At 41.3% G+C, this 16732-nt stretch overlaps 1 protein-coding gene across 3 annotated transcripts in view; it reads right to left on the bottom strand.

Annotated features, from left to right (window-relative positions):
* LOC107377408 (multiple PDZ domain protein) overlaps positions 1-16732 on the bottom strand; it is a 91885-nt gene that overhangs the window by 60493 nt on the left and 14660 nt on the right. For 2 of the 3 annotated variants that reach the window (XM_070547698.1, XM_070547703.1), the window contains exons 4-7: positions 5571-5732; positions 4476-4615; positions 4055-4277; positions 3854-3976 (exon numbers count right to left, since the gene is read on the bottom strand). In XM_070547698.1, coding sequence (XP_070403799.1) covers positions 3854-3976; positions 4055-4277; positions 4476-4615; positions 5571-5732 — 648 coding nt within the window. The remainder of the gene's footprint in view (positions 1-3853; positions 3977-4054; positions 4278-4475; positions 4616-5570; positions 5733-16732) is intronic. The other variant, XM_070547708.1, reaches the window with a different exon arrangement.

Below are 16732 nucleotides of genomic sequence, written 5' to 3'. Positions count from 1 at the left end.
ATTGATTGAATAAGGCACAAGTAAATATGTTGGGAATTTCATGCAGTTAATACTGAAACATATGCTAGCTTAAAAAATTAGGTGCTAATATGAAATGATTTTATTATAACTGAAATAATTCTAATATAGAAAAATGTATTATTATAAGGGGTAGACTGGTATTTACCATTTGTGCATATAGGCATCAGCCAATATGCCTCTTTAGAAAAGACAATTTAAAGTCGGGCTCACCCTGGGGCAACCTGTTACTGTTGAAGAAATTGAATTTAAATATATTTTTATGCTCCTGAACAACTCCTCCTTGAACCGTCACCTTATCGTGGTGGAGGAGTTTGAGTGCCCTAATGATCCTAGGAGCTATGTTGCCTGGGGCACTTAGTGCCCCTGGTAGGGTCTCCCATGACAAATTGGTCTTAGGTGAAGGGTGAGACAAAGAACGGTTCGAAGGATCTTTCATGGCGGTGAAAACGAAGAGTCGGAGTACCCGGCCCGGAGGGTTACCGGGGTCCCACCCTGGAGCCAGGCCTGGGGTTGGGGCCCGTGAGCGAGCGCCTGGTGGCCGGGCTTTCGCCCATGGGGCCCGGCCGGGCCCAGCCCGAACCGGATACATGGGCTCGTCCAACTGTGGACCCACCACCCGCAGGAGGAACATGAAGGGTCCGGTGCAATGCGAATCGGGTGGCAGACCAAGGCGGGAGCCTTGGCGGTCCAATCCCCGGACAAGAAAACTAGTTTTTGGGACATGGAACGTCACCTCGCTGGCGGGGAAGGAGCCGGAGCTTGTGGCAGAGGTTGAGCGGTACCGGCTAGATATAGTCGGACTCACCTCGACACATTGCATTGGCTCTGGAACCCGAGACCTGGAGAGGGGTTGGACACTCTACTTTGCTGGAGTTGCTCCGGGTGAGAGGCGGAGGGCTGGGGTTGGCTTTTTGTTAGCCCCGAGACTCTCTGCCTGTGTGTTGGGGTTTACCCCGGGGGACAAGAGGGTAGCTTCCTTGCGCCTTCGGGTCGGGGAACGGGTCCTGACTGTTGTTTGTGCGTATGGGCCAAATATCAGTTCAGAGTACCCACCCTTTTTGGAGTCCCTGGGACGAGTACTAGATAGTGCTCCATCAGGGGACTCCATTGTCCTGCTGGGGGACTTCAATGCTCACGTGGGCAATGACAGCTTGACCTGGAGGGGTGTGATTGGGAGGAACGGCCCACCTGATCAGAACTCGAGCGGTGTTTTGCTCCTGAACAACAGGTGCAAAATAAATGCTTTAAAAATATTTTTAGACCATTTGTTTTACAAAATAACAAACATTTTTTCAACTAAATAATTTTTATTTACCATATTTGATTATTTAATACTTGCTTCATTAATTTATTTGTCTCACTTTAGTTAGATGCCGTGGATAACATTAACGGTTAACAGTAAGTTAAATTCAGTATTCAAAAACCCATTTAGCTTCAAAGAATGTGTGCATCATGTTATTAGGTACATTTTATGTTTATGTTTATTTATTTGGTAGATGCTTTTAACCAATGCGACGTACGATTTTTTAACCTACAGGGCATGTTGTGATCTGGGGGGGAAACCGGAGTATCTGGAGGAAACCCAGCATGCATGAGGAGAACATACAACTCCACACAGAAAGGCTGCAGCCGACTTTCAAACCTGCAACCTTCTTGCTGCAAGGCAACAGTGCTAACAACTGTGCCACCATTTTAGCATACTAATAAATTGGAACACGTCTAGATATCTGTTAAGATAATCGGCCTAAAAAAATCAGCAGCTCAGCGGCCATTGGCTGACCATGTCATGGATGTTGGATGTTGGTATCGGCAATAGAAAAAACAATACCGGTTGACCTGTAATTGATATATAAATAAATTATTATACACTTGGGATTTTTGTCCTCATCACCCAGCTCTATTAATAACTAGGAAATATTTAGGATTAGATCCATTTTAAAGGTGTGGTGGACTTAAAAACATCTTTTAATAATTATTTCTGATCATAATCAGTCACTCTGAGTTTTTAAAAGGCTGAACATTAGCGCTGCACGATATTAGGAAATCCTGCGATATGCGATGACAGTGATTAAGATTGCGATGACGATATTACTTGCGATAAATAAAAACTTAACTCAGGAACAAAAATAATCAAAAAATGACAAAAAAATCATATAAATAAGAAAAGCAAAAGATGTGAGGAAAGGGGAAAAGAAAATGAACAAGAAAAGGCAATCAGTGGATCCTGGGAAAAGCAGAATCAGCAGAAAGAGCAGAACAAGGGTAATTCAGGTGTTTGCTGACAATCAAAATTAAGTGCCGTCCGCCTCGGGAGCAGGCGTCTAACCTATGCGAACCCACCCAATTGGCCAAACGGGTGAAGAGCCCTGTTTGATTTGATAAAAAAACATAATGCTTCCGTTTGATTGACAGAATGCATTAAGTGTAGCAAACATTTGAGCTGACCATTCATTGCGATATTTATGTGTTCTTTGCGATATGCATATTGTGCATGCTATCGTGATAACGATATATTCTGCAGCCTTACTAATAGTCTCCTACACCTAACTCCTGCATTAGCTTCTGATAGAAAATAGACAGTGAAACTCTAGGATTTGAAAATCCTGACAGATCTACATCACATTGTCACTTAACATTCTCGCCCATCTTGACTGATAAGGGGGAAGGCTGTTGTTGGTTAGCATCCAGGATTAGCAAACAATGTCTTGGCTAGTAGAAGCTAACTGTTAGCACTGTGTGACTCCACCACACAGCAGAACTCCTCCAGGTTTGTGTTATTTGTGGAGATAAAACATCGACGTTGCAGAACAGAGTCAGTGGTAGAGTCACATTGCTGTAATCCAATCAGAAGTGAGGTGTCCAAATATCAGGAAATAAGAGTCCACATCCTGTCATCTGAAGATACAGGGTGTTTCTCAATGCAAAGTAACCTCGCCTTGATGTCTTGGCCTCGCCCCGGTTTCCTAGGAGATACGTCATCAGGAACTGCCAAGGCGTGTTCCAATGTTCATGTTCTATTGAGGCGTGCGTTCTCCGTTTGTTAGCCGCTTAGCTAGCTAAGCAACGAAACACGGGAGGTGTCTTGTAGCCTAGCCTTGGTCAAAAATATCCCAGAATACACCACAGTATTTTCAAAAGGACGGCGGATCAGAAGCCGACAGCTACCCCGGGGGCAAATTTCTATTTTAAGAGTAAGTTAACTAATTAAAAATGTTTTTTTTTAGATCCAAAGAAGTTATCTAAGGTTGGTTAGTTGCTTAGTAGTTGAAACTTCGGTGGCTAGTAGGTAGTAACTCGCTTGCATATTTAACAAATATATACATAACTTAAAAAGTAAGAGGCACGTTATATATTCATATTGAAACATATGTATAAAATAGAATGTTATCTCCCGCGTCACGTGAAGTTGCGTGACCGCCGTGGAAGTTGTGGTCATGTGATGCAAGTCTGTTCCATTTAACCATTTTCTTTGATCAAGGAAGGACAGTGTCCTCATAAGCAAGGCACCTTGACACTGAGAAACACCTACATTCTCCTCCAGCTGACTTGCACTTCCTGATTCAGGTGCATCAGAGCTTCTTTCCCCCAGAATACAACTCACTAGGCACTTGCTCCTACTAGAGACCACTGCAGACGTATTGATTAAACAAAGGCTCAACACTTTTTAAGGCAACAGCAATACACTCAAACTAACCATTAGCTCATCAGTCTTGTAGGACATAAACCTGTAGGGTTTTTTTTTCTAAAGCTAACAGCGACAGACAGGTGAGATAGTAATTATTCATACTTATACACAGAAATAAATAAAATATAGCCACAGCAGTGCAGTCACCTGATCAGCTATGCCTCCTGGAAGGATCGTCTTGACGATAACCCCGGTGGTTTTCCCTCCAACAATACCGAAGCCAAGCCCAGTACCGTCATTCACCAACTCAATTGTCTCCACATGCTGCCACTGGGAGCAATAAAATGGCTCGAATATGAGTGGGAAAAAAGTTTGGTAAATCATACAACAGTAGGAGTGTGTTTATACCGCGCTGGAGTGGGCTGACAGTGTGCTAGCAGCTGAAGGCGTGCGGGACACCGCTGCCGCTGCACTGGTAAGCTGGGGTATGGGTCCTCTAGCCACGGTGAGCTGCACCCTCTCTGAAGCGCTCTGCAGGAGGCCTATGGCTTGCTGGTGGGTCACAGTCTGATCCAGAGGCTGACCGTTTATGGCTAAGATCTGATCAGCCTCTTTGAGCTTCCCATCACTGCTGGAGCAGAAAGGAAAACACACCCCATTTCCAGAAAGCTAAATGTTGTGTCATTTCAAAAGAGATTTTTCGTAAAATGGTAGTAAAACTTCAGTTTTCTTGTGCTAAAATTCCACCACTGGTTCAGACTTAACACCTAATGTTTTATCATTACTACAGTCTGAGTTTTTCTGGTTCCATGTTTCCCTTCATGCATACCAGTAAGCAACACTTCCTGGTTGAATTTCTTGAATAAAGATGCCGAGTTCTCCACGGTTCTCGCTCTTCAGTCCCACCACGCTAAAGCCAAGGCCTCCCGACGCTGGCTTCTGCAGCTCCACATGTGTCACGTAGCGGCCCTGTGTCGCACATATTCACACAGATAAAAACGATATGAAAGGTTTAGTCGGTAAAGGCAATTAGGACGGTTATAATTCGTATTAAATGGGTCAAAACATATAACAATAACTAAACTGTTTACACATCAGCTAGGGTAGACACATTCCAGGGTTTCCCAGCCTTCTATGCGATATTCTGTTAACAACCTTCTGTATAATAAAAGATAAAGCACGTAATAGGCTAATTTTAGTCTGCAGGATGAAAACATGACACACCCAGCATTAAAGCAGAAATCTGGTGATTTTTCTCAGAGGGCGCCATCTAGAGGTGAAAAATGTCTTGCATTTTTAAGCTCCTCTACCTAGTGGTAGAGTGCCCACCCAGGGACTGGGAGATCGGGGTTCAAATCCTGGTCGGGTCATAGCAACACTCAGCTTTAAGGGGTTGGTTTGGGAGGTTAAACCACTAAACAGTTCCCGAGCGCGGCCACAGCTGCAGCACACCGCTCCCCAAGGAGATGGGTCAAATGTGGAGATGGATTTCACCAGTGTGATGACTACTGGGACTTTGACTTAACTTTACTTCTATGATTACGACTGGAAGGCATGCCTCTCGATTAGAAGAAAAAAAGACATATTGCCTACATTATATCACAGAACAGGGTAAAACTATAACTTTTACAGATAAAAAAAATCATAAATAATTCCTGAAAGAGGGAAAATTCTGGATTCCGGCTTTAAGAGCGTTGCATTTAAAATAGAAAACTATTTTTGTTAAATAAAATAGTCCCAAATAAAGGAGTCAACCAATATGGTTAAAAGTGTCAATTTGATTGAACTAATTATAAAAATAAAACATTAAACCCTGTAATAATTAATCCACCTCAAACATCTTTGGATTAGATTTGATTTCCTGACTTTGAATACACAAGTAGCGAACAAGCATCACGACTGTCCTGACTTCAGCTGGTAGCACCTGTGCCATCGACTGGATAACATGTTCAAATTCCACAGACGCCGTTTGTCCATTGATGCATGAAGCAGCGGCGGTATCGGATGAGGAAACATGGCTCGTGGTGGGTTTGACGAACGTGCTTTGATCACTGAGGTCACTCCCTGTGGATGACGTGATGTTCCCCTGAAAAATGGAAACAAACAAACAAAAAACATTGACTGACAGATTGCTCAAAGGCATGCATAAAATAACGTGTAAATATTCAAAGTGAGAGTTAAACTTGTGCTATCCTCTGGTGGGAAATCCTTGCATTGCTGTTCGGTAATCCAGCAAGGGACAAAAGTTCAAACATAAATAAAACGTGTTTGAGTCCTACTGTGAATGTAAACATTTAGCCAGTTTAATTTTAGACAATAAGCCCCTGAATCTGGCTCTGTGAAACCACTGGGACAGTAGATAGCTTGTTATCCCACCATGATTAGCTGGATCTGTGGCAGTCTAATCCCTCAGGAGATAATGGCTCTTAGCTGATGTACCAACAATGACTCGGCTCCAAATACAATTGTGGGGAGGGAGGCCATCTGGATTCCTTAATATGCTTGGGTTTTAATTAGAAAAATGACTTTAGTTGTGTGGCAGATGAATTACACAAATCAGACAGCCACATAAAACAATGTTTCCCTGATGTTATTAGCCAGAGGGCGTAATGTTATGACCGTCTGAATGGGATTCAGGAGGACGGGTGTAACACACAGTTCATAAAGTATTTCATAAACACTGTCAGCCAACCTAAATGTGTTCTTATGCATTAGGCCACTGGATGCTTAGTATGGTTGAATTGTTTTGGTCAATACTGAAACCACGATTATTTCTGACGACGCTTCTAGAAGCACTAAAGCTTCATTCAGTCTGATGGAGACTGTGAGAACGTCCTTTCTTTCTTTGTGGATAAAGTCAATAGGGTTAGATCTAGCATCTCTCCTTCAGCTGTTGGTCAGCTTGCTTCTCACACCAAACCCTCCGTTAGGAATCTTGGTGTGACCTTTGACCCAGCTCTCACCCTGGATTCTCATGTCAGTTCTCTTGTTCGCTCTTCCTTCTTCCATCTCAGGAACATTGCTGAGCTGAGTCCCATTCTGTCCTGCTCTGAACTTGAGACAGTTATCCACACCTTCATCTCCTCACGCTTAGACTACTGCAACTCTCTTTTCACGTGTCTGAGCAGAACCTCCCTGAACCGTCTACAGGTGGTTCAGAATGCCTGTGCTCGGCTTCTGACCAAGTCCTCCAAACACACCCACATCACCCCGCTTCTCTTCCAGCTTCACTGGCTGCCAGTCAACTTCAGGGTTCATTTCAAGATCCTGGTTCTGGTCTATAGGGCCTTACATGGACAAGCACCATCTTACATTGGTGATCTTCTTAGTCCCTACACCCCCCAGCAGGTCCCTGAGGTCCAGTGATCAAAGCCTACTGGTTGTGCAGCACCAGGCTAAAGACCAAAGGTGACAGATCATTTGCTGCTGCGGTCCCCAGACTCTGGAACTCTCTCCCCCTGAGCCTGAGATCAGTGGACTCAGTGGTCTCCTTTAAAAAGCAGCTGAAAACTCACCTGTTCAGGCTGGCTTTGGGTGACCTGTTGATTCTTCCAGACCACCTTCTCTTCATTCTACTACCTGTACCAATTCTGCCTTTTGGGATCTGGTGATTACTCTTTTTCTTCACATATTTTAATCAAACTTTCTCAGATTTTGCGATTTCTACGTATTTTTTATTTTACTATTATTTTAAATTTTTTTCTTGTGAAGTGCCTCATGGTTTTTATCTTGAGAGGAACTATAAAAAAATATTGTTTCTTCTTTCTTCATCTAGATTAATGTAAATGTATTGGTTTTCTTGAGGGTTCAAACACTCAAACAATGAGCAATACATTTGATATATTAAATAAAGCTGAGAAAGAATTTTCATTAAATAATTCTACAAACAAGCAAAGTTTACTAGGGGTGTGTATTGAGCAGAAGCTGGCGATACGACTTTTATCACAATCCAAACGAGACGATATTTTGCAATACTAAAGGCCAGACGATATTTGCAATTTTTAAGATTTATTTATTTATCTATTGAGATCTCGTTGTTCCGAAGTCACTAAAAACTGTTGCTACATAGCAGTCGAGGTTTGCATTGCATCATACAAACAAAAAAATAAATGTTTCCATGTAAAATTTCAACAAAAAAATGCACGCTGCTTTTAAATATGGACTTTTTATAATAACAAAAGATAACGTGAAATTTCAGAGTACCGATTTTCTTACATCCGTAGTGTTTGCTTTTTGGTGTGCTGCTTTCTGAACATGAGCAACACAAGCTATGTTTCATACTTTTCTAATAGAATTTATCATTTTTAAGAAAGATGTGTGGTAATTAAAAGTGGATTTTACACAAGAAGCCTAGATTTATTTCTTAGATTTTAAATTACCATAATTGCACTTTTTATGTGTTACTTAAAATATAAACATTTTGTTAAAAATTATCATATAAAACAAATTGGTTTATGTAAAACTAAATAATACATTATGATAACTGTTAGGTTTTTTTAAAAAGGCCACAGAAGGTGACTTTCCTTTCTCATGGTTAATGTTACAAATACATAAAAGTATGGTTTGCCTCTAATAGCCTCGGTACGCTTTTTTCAGGACGTAGAAGTCAGCTGGAGGGGAAAACTGGAGTCTTTTCTCCTGATATAACATTTTGACATATGGCCTTTGATTGGCTAACAGCAACACTACTCTATCATTGACTCCATTTGCTCTACAACGTTGATGTTTTATATCTGAAGGAGTTCTGCTGTGTGGAGGAGCTGCTAATGCTAATGGTTAGCTTCTACTAGTCGAGACATTATCTGCTGTTTCCTGGACGCTAAACCAAAAACAGCCTTCCCTGTCATGAGTCAAGATGGGTGAGTCCATGAATGTTCAGTGACAGTGCGACGTAGATCTGTCAGGATTTTCGAATCCTAGAGTTTTACCGTCTATTTTCTATCAGAAGTTAATGCAGGAGATAGGTGTAGGAGACTAGTTTCATGTTCAGTCTGCATGAAAAACTCAGAGCGACTGATTGGTTTCAAAAATAATAAGTGAAAAATGGTTTCTCAGTGGCCCTGCTCTTTACGTAAATAATTTTGAAGAAAACATTTTTATGCACAAAAACACACTGCTACTGCTGTGGATGTTCTGCCATCTTTGCGTGGGCTGATTTTTTAAAACATCACTAGTTTAGCCTTCATGAGAGGAGAAAGTGTATGTCACTGGAAACACATGACGAAAACAAACAATTTCCTGCAAAACAGGAACATGAGAAAATCGTTTTTATCATAATAACTTCGTAATTACATTGTTTTTGTTTTCTTTTAGAGCTGAAACTGAAATACTGACTTGATTAATTGCACAGCCCCACTGTGCAGCTTTGGGAGCTGTTAAATACAGCAGATCTCCACCGGACAGGAGACGTCTTAATGCTTTGTTCTGCAGCAAACACAAACCCTTCCGGCCTGGTGTAAGCTGGTGTAGCATTCGAACAAGTTGCTGTCCACATGCATGAGCTTTGTTAGCCGAGGCCTGGCTAAGAGGATTAAAGTTCCAGCTTGGTTCTTGCACATTTAAGAAATTGTTTCTGCCCCACTTCACACACTGGCAGCGGCCTCTTTCTCACTGAAGAGTTTAGGCCCCGTCACCATAGCGACATGGTTTGAGTAAGGCCTAACTAGCAGAAGCCAGCAGACGAACAGCATGTGCCTGGCTCGTGTAAAAAGAAACAAGATAACGAGCAATGTCCCTCTTAAATGTTTCTGCTTTACTGAAGGGGAGGGTCAAGCAAGTGCAGTTAAGATTTAACACCCATTTATGTTTGCTTTTTATTATCTTTAGTCTTGTAGAAACTCAAACAGGTGGCTAGTGTGAAGTTTTGCTCGGCTGCACAAACACACCCACAAGCACAAGAATTTGCCTCTTTTGAAAGTAACCTAAATCACTACAGCAGAAAAAAATGTCAGAAGGGGTTTTATGATCCAAGTTGTGTAAAAGCACGCTCAAGCATCCCACCGCCTCCCTGCATAGCTTGCATATTTTCGTCCATTTCTCAAATGCCTACCCTGTCACCTTTCCACGACAACTTAAGAGCTCTTTAGCTTCCACTGAAATGCTCGGATCTCAGCGAGGAGAGTCCGTTTGAATAAAACAAAAATAGTTCCTGACTTACACCAACTGTCACTGCTCATGTAGCCATATTATCTCTGGCTTGTGTGAACCCTGACAGCAATTTGGCCACAGCAGCAAACAATACTGGGGATGGGGGGGAGAAAGCTTTGACACGAGCCAGAAACAGAACCAGCGAGGTCACCCTGGAAACAGGGAAGATACAGGCTGAAACAATCCTGCAGAAGAGAGATACAGAGAATATGCTAACCTTACTCGGTTTGCCAGTCGATGCATTAGTCTCTTTGTTTTTCTAGATTTTCTTTGAAGCTTTTAGCTAAACTGAACAATTGAACAATTTAATTTATCTACTGATATTAAAGATCTTGGGCCTCATTTATAAAGCTTGCTTACACACAAAACTGGGTCTGAAAACAGCGTAGGTGACTTTCCACGCAAACTTTATTTATACATAAAAACATGACGAAAAAAATGCATGCAATTTTAAAGTGACCGTATGTATTTTCCTTGGCTATAGCGTGCAGTGCATACCCAAATCATTGCAAGAAAGCATTATGTTTGTGTTTGAGTTAGACCTTACCAACGGATGGCCATTAGGGTCAAAAATCCCTGGGAGCCAAACCTCCAACAAAATAACAAGAACACGAGACTCCCTTTCATCGCTGGCAACGAGTGGAGTTAAATGTGTAAAACAATGTTTATTATTGGTGAAAGTTTTGTAACCATTTGTTACAAATCAATAAATGCATTTTGTTCTAAGTTAGAAATAGATATACGTTTCTCATGATGATAAATAATAATAATCTCTCTGAGCGACATGTCGCTAATGTACACTCCTACAGCACCGCTGGAAAGGACTAAATTATTATTATGCAACATTTTGTGAACTTCACTAAAACAGATATGTTTAAATGTTTTATTTAATAGATATTATAAATGCACTGTATAATTCTTGCTGTCAGTATTTGCAAGATACTGGTTGGATATTTGGGTCTGTATTAGGTACCATTAAATGAGTTAAAAGTCAGCCTAAACCATTTGGGTCGTAAACGTTGAGCAAGTGTGTTGGCCTTTTTATTATAGGAATCATGAGTTGATTTTGTGATGATCTTGTCTCTTTCTTTTTTCTTATTTGTTTTTATCCTGCTTTAGGGATGTCTTGATGCAGCTTTTTCACTTCCTATACGATACCAATATTGCAGCCTTCAGTACTAACCGATACCGATAGCAATCCAATACGATATCAGCATGAAGCATTCATACTGTTACCTATTTCGTAGTGTGGAATGTATGGCAGGCTTGATCGAGTGATATCACTCAGTCAGAGAAAAAGAGCCAATAACAGTAAGTATGGAAAAAATCACAATTATTTTAAACATTGGTTGTAAAAATGTGAACCTTAACGGACTGCTTATATCGGAGATTTTTGATGCAGTCCGATGTAATCCAATAGTGTTGTTGGGCCGATATCGAATTACTTCTGATGTTGATATTGCAATGGGACATCCCTATCCTGATTGTGCCCTGAGCAATTTTATGACAGAATGAATAAATAAATAAATAAATTCAACAAAAATTAAATAATCAAGATCTCAATTTCAGTCAAAATAATCGTGATTATCAATTTTGCCATAATCGAGCAGCCCTACGCTGTATATTGAGTTCACCTCTATAACAGTTAATGGACAATAACTACATGTATGCGCAGAAACAAAAGTTGCCCACTAAATGAGGCTGTCACGTGTACCACGTTGAGTCATGTTGTCATGTGACTCGAGGTGGTACAGCTTCTTAACCCTTAAAGGTCCCTCGTGCATTTTTTGCGCAGGTGGTCATGTTTTTTTGAATAAATTTGGCTGTGTTATTGCAATTCTTTTTCTTTTTTGCTTCAGTGTGTGTTTTTAGGTAAGTTTACTAAAAATAAAATGTCCCCCCTACTCCATTTAAAATATTGTATAGACAAAAAAACAACATTGAGGTCTCATAGTGTTACGGTTGCCAGTCTGGCCAGTGAAGAGCAGGAGCCAGGATCATCCAGCTCTAGTGAATGAGCCTGACACCACCCCTCCTCCTCCTCTCTCCCGGGCTGCTGAGGGGCACAGCTGAGCTAAATCTTCCTGATGAGCAAGCACCTGTATAAAAAGGCTGTGCCTTCAGCAGTCTGGGAGGCAGCAGTGCAGGGGTTCTGTTGTCCTCCTGGTTTTTGGTTTGGTTTCAACCCCTATTCGTTTGGATTTGTTTGAGTTTTAAACTTTGGTTTGGTTTTTAACTCTTAGGCCCTGTCCACACGTAGCCGGGGATCTGCCAAAACGTAGATATTTTTCTACGTTTTGGCCTGTCATCCACACGAAAACGGAGTTTTTTCACACGAAAACGGATCTTTTTGAACACTCCGGCCAAAGTGAAGATCTGCGTTTTCTCCGTTTTGGGTGTCTGCGTGTGGACAGACAAAACCGGAGTTTTAAGGTCCGCAACGTCACTTTCCGCGACAAAAAAATGCTGACATCACGTGTGCGACCTGTGTTTACACTAGCCGACAGCATGGGTGCCCTCAGAGCTGCGCTCGCTTCATCAATTGTCCAATCGCTTTTTGCTTGTTTGTTTTTGCAAGTGGAATTACTGCTCCTTGCGGAAGACCACAGACGAAGGAGGAGGTTAAGAACGAGGGAAGTACTGCCGCCTACAGGTCTGGCATGTCCTTAACAACGTATTTATCCGGGTACGCGTGGACAGAGTTTTTTTTAAAAAACAAGGTGGTGTGGATGTAAGTTTTTGGAGGGGTGGATATTCGTTTTTAAAATAAAACGGCTACGTGTGGACTAGTCCTTAGAAAGAGGTTTTTTGGATGACCCTGTGGGATCTTTTTTGCACTTTCGTTTTGAGGTTAACTTTGTTTGTGGGAATTTTACTGACCTCGGTTTTAAACACCTTTGTTGTGGTAAAGCTTTTGTAAAATAAGGTGTTTTAGTCAGTATATTGTTTTGGAACTTTTATCAACTTCGGGATTTTAAAACACCTTCTGTTCGGTTAAGCTTTTAACAAAGTTCTAACCAGGTGTTTTTATAGTTGATAATTAGTTGTGATGTTAACCTTTTAGAAAGATCTGTTTGCACATTTTTAGAACCTTTTTGTTACAATAAAACCCTTTTAATATCCACTGTCCAGTCTTATGTTACCCCCATCCTTCACTTTTTAACAACACCTGTCGGGGACGTAACAGACTCCCATTCAAACAACATTTTTCTAACAAAGCTAAATATCACTATAAATAATTTTTATTTCACTCTACCTGTGTTCCTGCAGTCACTGGGGACTGAAATTGTTGTTTATACTTTTTCCCACCAAATGGCATGCCATCTCTATAAATGGCAGGGCATTGAATTATAATACACTTTAGTAATTTATGTTTTGAAGATTTTGTGGCCCTTGGATTCACAAAGCAATAATTTTTTTGAACAAATTTTGTTTTGAGTGCTTTTTAGAGATAGTCATAAACTAGTGTGCATGTGTGTTTTCATAATTTATGTGACTGTTTTTTTTTTTCAGTTTTCCTTAGAAAAATCAGTTCTCACCCAAAGTCTAATATCAGTGCAAAATCCTAAACAACAGATTTATATGTGCTTTTTGTGAGTGACTCTGCACACATACACTCAACAAAAATATTAACGCAACACCTTTGTTTCTGCTCCGATCTTTCAGGAGATGGACTTAAAAATCTAAAATTCATTCCAGAAACACAATATTACCATTTCTCTCAAACATTGTTCACAAATCAGTCTAATCAGTCTAATTGTTGTCTGATGCACTTATGACTCAATGCAATCAACAAATTACCAGAGGAAAGATTTTTTTCATGCTTTGGTGGGTGGTGAGGGTTGGGGGAGCTTTATATGTCACTGTAAGACTCTTTGATCCACACCAAAACTTTGTGGTAGCTGGATATAAACTGAATGTGCTGCAAATGTTCAAAAGTGACCAACTTATGTACTATTGCAAGTTGTAACACCCACATGAACACAACTTTCTGAACAGATTAAATCTCATGAACACACAAGTACCAACAGCTACAACATCAAAGATGCAGCCTGTAAAAACAAATGCCTACATCAATCAATGTTTACACTTGCGTCCTTGCTGAAAATGTTTATTTGGATAGCTCAGATTGGGATTAGTTTTTTCCACTGCAAAAATAGCACGACGTCTCAATGTATCACAAGCCTGTGAACTTTTTTATGAGCTAGAAGCCCAGCAGGAACCAACAGTTTCCAGTAAGTCTTCTGACGATGACCTTGTGGACGTCGAGGATGAACGTTTTGTCCCAGCAGGCACAGAGTCTGATCCTGATGAGGATGGGGAAGAGGAAGAAGACTCTGATGAAGAGATGGAGGAGGAGGGAGGGGCAGATAATTCTCTGTGGAGTTGAAAGGGCGGCATGCCGCAGGAGAGCCATCATTTTCAGCGAGAAAAAATCCCAGGTCACAGTATCACTCGGTACGCCGTGAGCCAAACAGAAATCACTGAGCATTGTTTTAATTTTTTTATTACGGATGAAATCCTCAACCTGATCATTCGCCACACGAACACGGAGAGGATCCAGAGAAATGCAGAGTGGATGTTGACTGAGGCGACGAAGCTGCGGGCATGTTTTGGGCTGCTGATCCTGGCTGAAGTGTACCGCTCCCGGAGTGGAGACAGGTCAACCAGCAGCAGAGCAGCCCTTCGGAGGAAGAGAGGAGGATGAAGTAAAGGTGCCATCTGTGCCAAGGCAAGCAAAGCATGTTTGCCTGCTTCTGCTCCAAATGTGACCTGGCTGTCTGCAAGGAGCACTCCACAATTGTGTGTACTGTTTGCAGCCAAGCCCCCACAATGCGGCTCAAAAATGAAGCAATCCCGGAAGTACCATAAATTGCAGTTCCACCCTCATCCGCTGGGGGCTGGTGTCAGAAGCGAGTAAATCCTCATTGACTCCCATGTTAAAAATACCAATTTCACAGCAGAAATAAACATGTTTACAGCCTGGTACCAAAACATGGTTTTGTTTAAATGATCTAGTTTACACTCATGACAACTCTGAGGGGGGTGAATTTTTTTCTCACTCTTCTGTTTAAGTGTATTAAAAGCCTAAAATTCTGTATAATTAATGAGCATCAGACCCACGTGACCACAGAGCTAGCTCCGTGGAAAGACCTGAGTAGAGTCTCGGTCTGGCTTGGCAACTGTTCCGGGATTTTGAGTCTCTGTGTTTGTGTATTCTTTTTTGGATGTTTTTAGTGCAATTGTTGGACAAAATGACTTGCTGTGGCATTAATTGCACTAATAGAGCATCCAAGGAGTCTCCACTTCATTTTTTTCGGTAAGGAAAATTATATTTATGTATTTTAGGTCACTGCCAAGCTGAGCTTAGATTTTAACATGTACTGTTTAACCATGAAATTTAAATGTAATAGGGTAAAACCCAGTGCATTTCACATAATGCTGCACTTTAGAAAATGGGTTGAAATATAACATGTTGGTGGAGCTGGGTTCCGACTATCGGCTTGTGGAGCTCTCGGGAGACCGATGTTTTCCACCCTTATCCCCTCCCCGCAGCTCGGCGCATCTGTCTGATCGCGGCTTCTGTCTGCTGAGCGGGCTGACGGCTTGTGGAGCTCTGGGATGGAAACCTTTCCACCCGGTTCTCCCCAGCGGCAGCTCTGCGCATTTCAGATCGCAGCGGCGCTTGTCTGCTGTGTGGCTGCCGGCTTGTGGAGCTCTGGATGGAAGACCTCTGTGTTCCACCCGGTTTTACCCAGCGGTCAGCCCGACGTATCTCTGACTCAGAAGCTCTGGTGTTGTGCACAGTTAACTCCGGTTGTAGCTAGGTTGCTACCTCCGTTAGCTTAGCTCCCACCTCCGCGTTAGCTTTGGGTTAGCTTCAGGTTAGCTTGTAGCTAGTTCGACCGGGTGTCGTCAGTTGATCCCAGCCTTACAGCCCCACCCTCAGCTCCACCTCCCTTCCCTTTTGTGGAATTGTCTGGGCTTGACGGAACCTGTGACACCGTCAAAATGGCGGTGGTGGCCACCTCCCATTTGGCCTCAAAAACGTGTTATTGGAGCCTGTGGAAATTAATTGTCCAATATTTATATGTCGATGTTTGCAGCGCACACATACACACACACACACACACACACACACACACACACACACACACACACACACACACACACACACACACACACACACACTTTGTTGTTCCAATAAGCTTTTAAATGACTATCATTGTTTGAGCATTTTTCTGTGCGAGGGACCTGGATGTGAGTTTTTCTGAATATCTGACACTACACAAAAAAGACAGAAAACAAAAACATTTTTTTTTGCTCATTTGTGACTCTCCAGAGCACTCACAGTTCACCCCCAAAAGAAGTCCTCTGGACATAGCACACGAAAAATTATTTAGGTTTTAATTTTTTATAAAGTAGATTATTTTGACAAAACTTAGAGCTAAAGGGGTTAAATCTCAAAAACACTCAATATTTTATTATGTTTGGTGAGGACTGAAGCTAAGGAAAGAATCTGTGTAAAAAAAAAAATGTTGACTTTTGAAATATTATTTATTATTTGGCTTAACGAACTGACCTGAATTGGAATGTTTATTATGTGAAGTGCCTTGAGATGACTCTTGTCGTGATTTGGCACTATATAAATTAATTGAATTGAATTGAATTATATAAATTTTATTATGCATTTTGCAGAAATGCCTTTTTCTGTGCAAGGGACCTGAACGTGAGTTTTTCTGAATTTCCGACACTACACATAAAATACACACACACACACATATATATATATGTGTGTGTGTATATATATATATATATATATATATATATATATATATATATATATATATATATATATATATATATATGTATATATTAGTGCTCATTTGTGACTCTCTAGAGCCCTCACAATTCACCCCCAATAGAAGTCATTTGGCC

Source organism: Nothobranchius furzeri, chromosome 2, assembly GCF_043380555.1.
Source record: "Nothobranchius furzeri strain GRZ-AD chromosome 2, NfurGRZ-RIMD1, whole genome shotgun sequence".
Lineage (NCBI taxonomy): Eukaryota > Metazoa > Chordata > Actinopteri > Cyprinodontiformes > Nothobranchiidae > Nothobranchius > Nothobranchius furzeri.
This window is presented reverse-complemented; position numbering and strand designations above follow the sequence as displayed.